General features: G+C 40.9%; 1 protein-coding gene across 1 annotated transcript; it reads left to right on the forward strand.

The window, feature by feature from the left end:
- Window positions 1-1,014: 1,014 nt before the first annotated feature.
- Window positions 1,015-9,439, forward strand: LOC124139343. Its single transcript, XM_046506346.2, has 8 exons — window positions 1,015-1,427; window positions 3,906-4,011; window positions 4,741-4,986; window positions 6,232-6,388; window positions 7,273-7,397; window positions 8,418-8,559; window positions 9,040-9,115; window positions 9,300-9,439. Exons 1-8 carry the CDS (start codon window positions 1,143-1,145, stop codon window positions 9,309-9,311), a joined length of 1,149 nt encoding a protein of 382 aa, XP_046362302.2. The 5' UTR covers window positions 1,015-1,142; the 3' UTR covers window positions 9,312-9,439.
- Window positions 9,440-12,100: the final 2,661 nt, after the last annotated feature.

Genomic DNA, 12,100 nt, shown 5'->3' on the forward strand with positions numbered 1-12,100 from the left:
TTGAACGATATCAGATCATCGATATACCTGAACCTTAAGTTGAACTTCTTGGCCAAATAACCTTGTTTTGACTTTGCCAATCTGAGCAGAAATTCCGATTTATATGCAAAAAGAGAGATCAGCAAGAAGGGGAGCACAATTAGTGCCACGTGCCTAAATGTCATGCTTGACAGGGTAGATCTTTACATTGCAAGGGGTCAATATAACAGCGCAACCGTCACGAACGGATCTCTTAAGAATGGTCTTTTTCATTTCATGGTCATCGTATTGGATTATTTGAAAAATGTTGATGTTTAGGATCCATTGTTTATTAATTACAAGCAGTCGCTCCGACAAGTGTGTGCTCTTCGAACGCGACGATAAACCAATTTCACTTTTGCTTTTTGTTTCAAATTTCACTGTCACCTGTGTGACAGTAGTGTTGATAGCTCCGGGCCATGGCCACTGTCCTACATCAGCTTCGTTGTCATGGAGCATGACGGATAATACATGTCAATAGCTATCAGATCACGTCCTTCAGTACTTGATGTACCTCCCCACGACTGGCTTGACCTGTAGACGGAGTGCTGAAGCTCAGTAACAGTCGCCCTCTTCTCGGTAGATGATTGTGTACGAATCAATAGGTTCTGTTCCTCATATCTGTGTGAGTGAGTCGGGTTTAACGCCGCTTTTAACAGTATTCGAGTTATATCACGGCGTATCAGCTTAATGTGGGAGGAAAGTTCGAAGTGATGCAGGTCTAAGACGTTTACCACTTCGATGAAACTCACGAGCACGGGTATGGTTCTGACAAACCTAGAAACATAATCGGGGCGAATCGGGATTTGAACCTACAATCATAGGTTTCTGGCGTGCCCAAGGGACGCAACTCTGCAAAGCGAATCGCGGCGCCTTAGACGACTGGGCCACTAGACTGCTTCTCATATCAAATTCGTTTGGGACGAATTATTTTCAAATATGACTTTCATGAAGTAATTTCTCATTGGCAAATATACGCCGAGCTACACGTCTGTCAAAGAATATGTCCTATTCGGAATCACTAGCTGAGGTGTTTTAGTGTTGTTTCCAGCTTGATGTGCCGATCTTATTTTGTGAGATAATAACTTCCGCAAACATTGAGGGACAGAATTCTACACTCAATAATGTCACTACCGACAAACATTAATCTGTGTATATACATCGCTACGATCTGGGGCACTCCTTGTGTGGACAGTCTTATGAAACATGCCCGCTACAGGAGATTTAGTGATGCGATTGCCATTGCAAACACGACTACACCAGAGTGGGTTTCTGATCTCTTCTGTCTTGTAGATACCTTAATAGAGAATCGGAAAACGTCTCTAACAACGCCCGAAACCATTCAATGTTTCACAAATCGTGCAGTTTATGGTAAGCGAAGCCTTTGGAAAATCGTCCCCGGCAGAAAGGTAAATATGATTTGAATATGAATGTCATAGTCCTAATTAAGCGGCCCGATGTAAATACTGAAGACTTCTTACGGTTTTGTCTGAATTTGACGGCAGCCGTTTCACATTTCTTTGAGGGAAACCGCGAGGGATAGGGATGGGTATCATATCATGCAAATACCCTTTCATCATCCCGAGGCAAGGGAGTTAACTGGCTATAAAAGTCCAGTTTCCACTCTTGCCGAACAAGGCTGGTATTATGGAGTTACATTTTGGCTGGGCTAACGAGTCTATGCATAGTCCAATCAAAATCGCGCAACGAAATCGAAATCCGGTTCGTAAACTGTCGTGCTTATTTCGGTCGATTGCAGGATTTGCAAAACATGTGCACCGCCAACTCGTTGTCAACAGATATTTTCCAAATCTTTTCATGATTTTAATCAAGGTGCTCACGTGATTTGAGGCACTTAGGGATGTAAGACCTGTTTTATCACAATATAGGTCTTGATTATCGTCTTGACTGGGCGCCGCCGATTTGTTTGAATTAAATGCCAGTGACACGAGAGTAGGAATCTGATGTGTCCATAGGAGAGGTTTAAAAGGGACATAACTCGTAGTAACCACTGATGGCGCTACGATCGAGCCCGGGAATTCCAGCCTAGTTCGGCAAGGGTGGAAACTGGACTTTTATAGTTAGTTAACTCTCTTCCCCCGGGAAGATGATACCCTTTATATCCTTGGGACTTTTATTTGGACACATTGACTAATCATGTCAAAGGTCAATATCATCATCGTGGTGAAAGCCTCAAGAAAAGTACCTTTAAATTTAATTTAAAAAGCTTACATGTCATGCTCAGGGCTGGGCCCAGATCTGTAATAGTCAAGAGTCATGTTTAGGGTGAAGGTAATTCGTAAAGTACGTTCGCCATATTCATTAAAATGACATTTTCTGCAGATTGTTTAAAAAGTTTTCTGCACGCAGTGGTAATATCATTTGAATACTTATGTATGACAATTGATAACAGTATTCTGGTAGCAGTGGTATTCTTTCAACAGTGATCTACACTCAATGAGTAGCATGTGCTAGTTCGTGAGGTTTTTTTTATGAGTTTTTTTTTGCTGTATAGCTCTCAGAAATTTTCTTCAAAATACTTGTCACTGATACTGAAGGTCAGACTCACTCTCAAGGTCATTTTGAAAGGTAGTTCCTCTTTATATACGGGGATAGGTCGGAGAGCCCAGTGGTTAAAGTGTTCGCTCGTCACGCCGAAGACCCGGGTTCTATTCCCGACATGGGTACAATGTTGAAGCGGCGAAGCTAAAAGCGGCGTAAAACCATACCCACTCACTCTTTATATACGGAACTAACCGTCTGTGATTGTATATGTTTGTAAGATCAAACAGCGAGGTTTTCAGACAGAAATAATGAAGTATATGATTGGCTGAAATTGGGGGCAAGGCCATTAAACGGGAAGTGCATATAACTTTCATATTAGGGTAGCTAGAAACATTGGATTTTCTGTTTATATCATGCATTGCATTACAGATACGTCCCAAACACAAGAATGAGGTTATCTAATCAGACATTTATGATACTGTTAGTTAATGTGGCAAGAGGCATATCACGTTCTGTTCGAAAATTGCACTGTATATGGCATGAAGTTTTTCCAACCGATATAGGACTTTCTGTTTCCAAATTGTACCACACTTAGTCAATCTAATTAAAATCAGATCTTAGTCACGCTCCCGCTTCACAGTGATCAGAGGACACCTTATTACCTCTCATCCGACCAATCAGAGCGTCGCTTACCAGATCGGGAAAGCGACAGTCGGGATGTATTCTCTGATCATGCAACCTCGTAAAGGTTAACACGGGGTATTCCGAAAGACACTTACGGACTGTCGACTGATTCCATGAAAGTCACCGTCTGTCTCTCCTTCAGTGGGATAAATATTTGAAACGAAAGTGGGAAGTGGGAAGTACTGCCATACAATCCCTGCTATCTGTTAGACATTCCAGAATTTTCTTTTGTTCAGTTTTCAAATTTTGAATGGCCATCTGTCAAAACGTAGTATGACATGGAAGTTGCCAATTTGAAACTAGTAACGTAAAGCTCAAGAGAGCTGCTCTCTGATTGGCTAATCATTGTAAGTCTTTTCTTTGGACGATGAAATCTCGCGAAAGATCGTTTTGATGTGACCTGTATTTAGGGAATGTCCTCAGATCGTTGTGTGGCGGTAGCGAGCACCAAGATCTGATTTTAATGAGATTGCACATTGGGTATATGTTTTCCAAGACAGTGACGTAATGAACTTTAAATCCATATAACTTTGTTATCAAGGAAGCTGGGGGCACAGATAGGGGGCATTCGGAACAGGGTGGAGGTGAGGCGGCTTCTGATATTGCACGTCATGTTTACACGTTTCTGGCTTCACCTGAGTATTTCTTTGCAAGCTGGTTCAACGACAATACATCAGCGTGCTGTTTTATTTCTTCAGGTCATCCATCGTACACACACCACAAAAACTCCCCTGAAAGCACATATTCGTCAAAAGAATGGTGCTCACAAGACGAGCCGAAAGCCCGCCAGGTCAGCTGTGAGAGGTACACACACCATACGCTATATCACATTAACAGAGACAGTTCGGATGGGCGCTGTGCTGAGTGGCGTCCCGTACACATGCCGAAATTTCATTATTCAAGATTTGGTCCCACATTAACATACATGTGTGTAAGACCCGTGAAGATTCCGGGGTAGAAAAGGTCTTCAGCAACCCGTGCTTGCCGTAAAAGGCGACTATGCTTGTCGTAAGAGGCGACTAACGGGATCGGGTGGTCAGGCTCGCGGACTTGGTTGATGCAAGTAATCGATCCCAATTGCTTGGATAGATGTTCACGATGTCAATCACTGGATTGTCTGGTCCAGACTCGATTATTTACAGACCGCCGTCATATAGCTGGAATTTTGCTGAGTGCGGCGTAAAACAACAAACCAACCAATCAACATATTTATTACTGAAATACAGAGCACGGTTAAACCCACGTCACTCTTGCTTCGCGGAAATTCCGATATCTCAGGCAACCTATGCTTTTCGTAGGGAGTGACTAAATTAATCTGCTGGACTTGCTTGAATGCGTATTATCGTATCCTAAGCTCTCAAGCCTGGCTACTGGATACATGTGGTCTCCTTAGGGATCTCTAGATCTTCTAACCCCGAATATCCATGGGATAGCACCCGCGGTCATACATGTATGGCTGTAATTATGCGTGTGGCGTCGACCATCAAAACAGACAAATACTAGCGTTTGGTTGTTATTGTATTATTTTTTCAGAGAGTAAATATAGCAAGTCATCGTTTATCCTGATATTTGACATACCAAACAAGATCGTCTACAAACTGAAGGAAGGGAAGCATTATACCAAATATGTCTTACCTACGAGCGACCGCTTAGTAGATATTGAATTCTCTGTCAAAGAAGGCAAGGTCTTATGGGTTGGACAGTGGAAGATCATGGCAACTCGCCTGAAGTCCAACCTCAACGCAAATGACATCTCACCTCACAGATGGTTGGAACAAGGTAGGCAGTATGGTGGTGGGGAAGCGGGGCGGGGGAAGCGGCGGAGGTGCGGGGAAATGGGGTTTGACGTCGCGCTCAAGATTATTGATGTGTGTGTCTCCTGGAAGTAGTTCGGACTAAAGCCTGTTTAATAATGCTAGCCCACTGAGATACCATGCCGCAGTCTAACATGAATATCCCACTCAGACACAGTATGCTGACGTCGCACTTAAGATTATTGCCGTGTGTATGTGTGTGTGTCTCCTTGAAGTAGTTCGGACTAAAGCCTGTTTAATAATGCTAGCCCACTGAGATACCATGCCGCAGTTTAACTTGAATATCCTACTCAGACACAGTATACTCCGAGCCTACCAGTTCTTGTTTTATCCAATACTGCCGGCTGCCAGGCAGGGTTACAACAAGTACCCTCTTTTAACGTCTTTTGGTATGATACGCCCGGGGATCGAACCCCCAACCTTCCGCTCTCCGGGCAGACGCTCAACCACTAGTCTACGGAGGAGACGGTCATCACGTGGTGGTAACGTTGTACAGCGGGAAGATGAAAACCATGATCATAAATATACTCTTCACACAATTTAAGGGATAGTCGGAAAAAAATTAAAATTTCCAAAATTGTAATAGATTTTACTTTCTAGTAACAGTTGTATGATAATAATGAAGGAATTGTGAACACATTCCAACCGGTAGTGAAGTATGACAGCAGATGGGGGTGGGGACATTGGATTTTCTTTCTCTTACAGTTACAAAACATACTAAGGCATAATTCTTCCATTATCCAGAATTTTCGGGAACAATTGAAAGCGATCTTCATTTATCCATGCTCGGTAGTTTTGGCTTATTTTGAACAAATTATTTACATATACTGGTGGAAATAAATAAGAGAACACTTAGTTTTAGACACAGTAGCATGATATACTTCCATAAGTTCCCAGTCTTGCCTACCAAATACGCGTTTGAAACAACGCACCCAAACACATCTCAACATTGGATTCTGACATGTGTTGAATTATGTTTTAGCGCTATTTTAAATGTACTGACAGTAAAGCTTATTTCCCTATATTTTTCATTTTTTCCATTATTCGTTTCCATCAGTATATATGTTCAAGCATACTGAGTAGCTATTGATTTCACCAAGACTAGCTTTCTGCCTAGTTACAGTCTCATAGGAAGTACTGGGCGTAACGTGTACGTTTATCAGATTCCACACTGAACATTTCCGAACCACTTTGATTGATGATGTTTCAGATGGACTTCGAATGGTTAGAAGGGACTCAAGTCATACTTTCCTGTTAACCGACCAGCACATTTATAAGTCCAGCTACCATTACTCGAGCCGTTCACGCAAGGACAAAATTGCAAATATTGTTTCCCCTTCTCATGCCCAGTTGGATGAAAAACACAGGCAAGTAAAATGACTGTAATGTGATAAATCAGATGTTGAGTTAAAATGTGTAAGTGGCTAAGGTTTTTTACGACGCTGTTAGCGATATTCCAGCAATATCACGGTGGGGGGAGATCACAAAGGGGATTGACACGTTGTACCCATGTAGGAATCGAACCCGGGCCTTCGGCGTGACGAGCGAACGCTTTAATCACTAGGCTACTCCTCGCTCCATTTAAATAGTGACCTGCATGGGATGGGCAATAGCTTCCATGCTTTATAGAGTTACTGTCATTCTCATCTGCGGTCTGACCCGTGAAGATTCCGGGGTAGAATAGGTCTTCAGCAACCCGTGCTTGCCGAAAAAGGTGACTATGCTTGTCGTAAAAGGCGACTAACGGGATCGGGTGGTCAGGCTCGCGGACTTGGTTGATTCATGTCATCGATCCCAATTGCGCGGATCGATGCTCATGATATTAATCACTGGATTGTTTGGTCCAGACTCGATTATTTACAGACCGCCGTCATATAGCTGGAGTATTGCTGAGTGCGGCGTAAAACAACAAACCAAACTAAAACCAAATCATCTGCGGTCTTAGGCTTGACCGAATTGAGATAAGTCTGGCTTAATGAAATATCAAGTCCTTGATCAAACATTAAATTTGACAAGACATTTTAGATCAAAAACAAAACCCGTTATTGGTTTTACTGTGGCTGCTCTTGTTTTCACGAAAACCCGTAGTTACGTCTTGACCCGTAGCCCACGACCGTGATACATGGACGAACCGATAATAGGCGATACGTAATCTGCAGATACTTTTACAAGTGCATATTCTTTATCTGTAGGGAATACTGTTAAAAGCTGCGTTAAACTCAACTCACTCACTCACTCACTTTATCTGTAGATATATCTACTGGACAGAACATTTCACATACATGGCAAAACTCAAGGTGGTCCCGTATTCTGGAGGAAAGCCACGGACAATCACTTCGGTTAAAGTGATGCAAAGTTTTACCATCACCGAAGACGGTAAGAAACCAGTTATTTCACTTTTAGTAGACACACATCTGGCAATTAACTTTTTGTGGTTTCCGTCGAAACGAAAGCTATTTTTCAACACATTTCACACTTCAATGATGAGGTTCGGTTCGTGAATTGTTCACTGGCTTGTATACACAATGTTTGTCCTGCAATGCATACGGTCTAGATGTGGCTTCCGGACACCTTCCCAGTTTGTCTCCCGGATGTTTCATGGCCCGTAAAACTACCCTAAATATCGTCAGAAAGTTTGTACAGTTATGTCAAATACATATAAAAATCTGTAAATTAAAAAGGGAAGTGAAGGTATCCGGAAGCAGATTTTCTCCATATTTTGTGTGCAGTAAGTAAGATTAACCTGGTTGATCAGACACCTGCAATATTTATCTGGTTCATTTTATTCCTCAGCATATTCAAAAATTGAGAACCCTGGCCATGCAGTTTTTTAGATGTAGACTTTATTGTGAAGAACAAATATGAGTTCTTATGTATCATAGTCACAAAGATTCATGTTCATTCTTTCTGTTTGATCTGAGAAAAATATTGAAATATTTGACCGATCGTCAAAAGGTTTCAAAGGAACATCTACTTGTAATTACTAGTTCTATATTCAGTTCTGTTCAGTAAATATACACAACTGTACCTCCATTCCTTGATCTGCAAATTAGCAGGTACAAAAAGGGGCGAATAACGGGATCGAGTGGACAGGCCCGCTGACTGGGTTGATGCATGTCATCAAATCCCATTTACGTGGATCTATGCTCATGATATCAACCAATGGATTGTCTGGTCCAGACTCGATTATTTATAGACTGTCGTTATATAGCTTGAATATTTCTGAGTGCGGTGTTGAACAACAAACAAACAAACAATCGTCATTGTTTTACGCTGAAGGCCATAGTGCCATTGAGGAAGACCGATGGTGTCATTTCACTCGAGTGACATCAATTCTATATGTGCAGTAAATGTAGCATTTCATCATTGAATACATAAATATTTTTTCTTCTTCAGGGTTCTATTTGTTCTATTGTGGACCAAAGCCTCGATTTACTCTGATGCACAACTTAAAGAAAGACAAGAAATATAGTACTATCACGGATGAGTGCATCGGTGTTGCCAATGGGGACGATGCACAACTTTTCCTCACATCAAGGCAAGGAGAGTACAAAAGCCTTAAAGGACAGAAAAACAGAAATATTACTATGTTCTTAAACGAGCAACAAATTCTTCTTTAATCAACTGATCTCACGAAAACACTTCGTATCTCGCACATCAGATTCTGGATTGGGTTTGTTTGTTTGTTGTTTAACGCCGTACTCAGCAATATGCCAGCTATATGTATATGTAAATAATCGAGTCTGGACCAGACGATCCAGTGTTTAAAATCATGAGCATCGATCCACACAATTGGGATCGATGACATGCTTCAACCAAGTCAGCGAGCCTGACCACCCGATCCCGTTAGTCGCCTCTTACGACAAGCATAGTCGCATTTTACAGCAAGAATGGGTTGCTGAAGACCTATTCTACCCCGGATCTTCACGGGTCTCTGGATTGAGTGTTACATGAAACAACCTTTCACACGATACAACAGGCGCTGAATAAAGTATTCTGTGTCATGTTCTTATTGCAGGATCCTTGTGACGGTGCCCAGAAAGGGAAAAAGCTCCTGGCATTCCTTTCCTACCATTCATAAAGGTGGTGTAAAGGTTTGTAATCCAACGACGACGTTCGTGTTAACGGCGGTATATGTTTTGTAATGCTATCAATTGGTTAAATTTTATGTCTAATTATTGTTACTATAAGAAGTGCATCGTACCCAGACTAGCTGAAAGAAAACAACCTTTTTGTGTTTTGTTTATTTATGTATTAATTATATTTTTTATTTTTCAGTATATCAAATAAAAGTAAAGGGCACATGGGCGTAAACACAAAAGGATGCGCCGGCTTACACAGATCACAGAAACCACCTACCTTTTTGAGGCTTCCTGTACATGTATATTATAACCTTGAGAAATAAAAATTCAATCATATCTATTGCCTTCGTTTGCAGACATTAATATGCTCATCACAGCAGGCACGTTGTTGACTACGTTGTGCAATGACGTTGCAACAACGTTGCTTTGTGTCGTATACTACTCAAAAGAAGTTAAAAAGACCCACTGATCATATAACTGTGGTTAATCGGTCATGGCTGGTGGGTATTGCACCCTTCTAATAATTATTGTGTGTTCTTGTTTTTAGTAGTTCATATGAAAGTTGAAAGAACGTATATTTCTAGCTCACCTGCTTGAAGGTCAGGTAAGCTTGTGTCGTCTTCATTAGTTGTAAACATCATCAACACCCGTGAAGATCCGGATTAGAATAGGTCTTCAGCAACCCATATTCGCCGTAAAAGGCGACTATGCTTGTCGTTAGAGGCGACTAAGGGAATCGGGTGGTCAGGCTCGCTGATTTGGTTGATGCATGTTATCGATCAAAATTGCGTGGATCGATGTTCATGATGTCAATCACTGGATTGTCTCGTCCAGACCGCCGTCATATAGCTGAAATATTGCTGAGTGCTGCGTAAAACAACAAACAAACAAACAAACAAATGTAAACATCATCTCATGAACCACTCGACTAATGAAGCTGAAAGCTCTTCTGGTCTATAAGATGCGGCAGAGGTACAAATATAATAAAATAGTTTATTATATACTTCAGTGTGAAAGACTGAGTTTTCTGAATTTGAGAAAAGTGATATTTTCATTGCAGTGAACATAACACTTGATATTTCACTGTAGTGAACATAACACCTGATATTTCACTGCAGTGAACATAACACGTTGACGGAACTATGTTGGCCTACACGAGACAGCTCGTACACAAACTGTTGATTTACGTCAGTTCCAAGTTGACAAGTCATATAATGACAGATGGTCATTTATGTAGTTAATACCGATTCTTACTGTTTGTTATTTTGTTGAAAATGATTTGTATTAAACTGTGAATTTCTCTTCTGATTTGTCAGTCGATACTTTACGTTTCGCAAAGCGCCATTTTGTTACTTGAATTGCGTGTATTCTTTCGCTTCGAACAACCGTCTTATTGATTTGAAATTTATTTTTTGATGAAGTTGATTTTGTATATAAACATATCCAAATATATACTAAAGAATTTTAGTGACATCAATATTTTTGGTTACTTATGTTTATATTTTTTAAGATTTAGCAAAGACGGAACTACATTTTTAGTCGTACTTACAAGGGGTGGAAAACCGTCCATGTGTGTTATGTAGGGAGAATTTACGCTTGAAGGTTTTACATTTGTAATGAAATAATTTAATCTTCCTGCAGACAACTACACCAAAAGTATATAATAAATAGGATATTTCATGTGTCGAGTGAAATATCATGTTTCTCGGGAAAATATCTCCTTTCCACCCCGTCACTCGGTGAGAGAAACATGATATTTCACTCGACACATGAAATATCCTCTATGTATATACTTATTACTAGTCCGGCAGAGAAATGAATATTTTTCCCCCAACCCAGAATTAGGGGATAAAGTTTTTTTTATTGCTGGATTTGTTTAATGATGTACTCTAGAAACTGACTGATGACACTCCGTCATCTTTGGGCATTTTGAAATATTCAAGATGGCCGACAAGATGGCCGCCAAAACATGAAAATATCGCTTCCTTGCTAATAGTATGGAATATGATACCACTTTTGGAGCAAATCACTAATATTTTGCTTTCAACTAATTAGAATATGGTATTCTAAATGAACTGGTATCATTTAAAACATAATTTGATTCTTAAATAAGCAAGATAACTGGCAAAATGCCTGTCGAAACATTATAAAAGTCAACAAGCACGGGATTCTTTTTAAGGATAATTGATTATTCTGAACTTTCAAAAATGAATATTGGCTCAAGGTTTTCTTCACATACATACAATCAGTTTAGGTTTCTTCCTCATCATCAATAACACGGTTAGTGAGTGGCCCTGGGTTGAAGCAGACACTGGAGCTACAGGAGCAGAATACTGTGCGAGGTAACTGGGCGTGACTGCAACCACATCGATTCGTCCTACAAGGTGTATCACTGCCACAAGTGTACTTCACAAGTTTCAAAATATAGTGTGGTGCTAGTGTAACACTTTCAGGTAGAGTAACTGGAAGAAGGCACTTGGATGTAATGTCTTTGTGGAACCCAAACTGGGTTGGATCCATCGCAGGCGGGTCTGGCTGTAACGCAGCCTTCCACACACTGGTTTGGAGATGTGCCCGCTTCACATTTTCCAAAAAGGCTTCATCTGTTGGCGGTAAAGTTGAGAGCTTGGGAATTTGAGTACAGCCTCTTCCAGTTTTGGTTGCCCAAACTTGTAAGCGAGCTTCTGTAATAGATGTGCAGTTTGGTTTGCCAAAGCACACTGCAATGAATTGAGTTGCTTGTAAAGTGATTGCGGGTAAATCTGCTGTAGGATCTCCAAGCAGTGAGAGAGAGTGACCGTCCTTTAATGCCTTGACCAATTTTCCTTTACCAATCCCAAAACATGATGCTGTTGTATCACAACCACTCAATGCATGTGCTGCAAGTAGGTCTAGAACGATAGGTTCGTTTTTGGAAACAGAAGCTCCAATATCAATGACAGTGCGCTCCAGAACAGGTGACTCCATGAATACATGTACCTTGATATTCTGTAAGTA

Source organism: Haliotis rufescens, unplaced genomic scaffold (genome assembly GCF_023055435.1).
Source record: "Haliotis rufescens isolate VD_foot unplaced genomic scaffold, xgHalRufe1.0.p SCAF_8, whole genome shotgun sequence".
In the NCBI taxonomy this organism is placed as follows: domain Eukaryota; kingdom Metazoa; phylum Mollusca; class Gastropoda; order Lepetellida; family Haliotidae; genus Haliotis; species Haliotis rufescens.

Bases quoted from the DNA above. Each gene is read 5' to 3' on its own strand.
- LOC124139343 (XM_046506346.2), top strand. From the start codon at position 1,143: ATGTCACTACCGACAAACATTAATCTGTGTATATACATCGCTACGATC. The intron at 4,012-4,740 runs GTACACACACCA...TTATTTTTTCAG, and splicing joins CGCCAGGTCAGCTGTGAGAG to AGAGTAAATATAGCAAGTCA. The intron at 4,987-6,231 runs GTAGGCAGTATG...ATGATGTTTCAG, and splicing joins TCACAGATGGTTGGAACAAG to ATGGACTTCGAATGGTTAGA.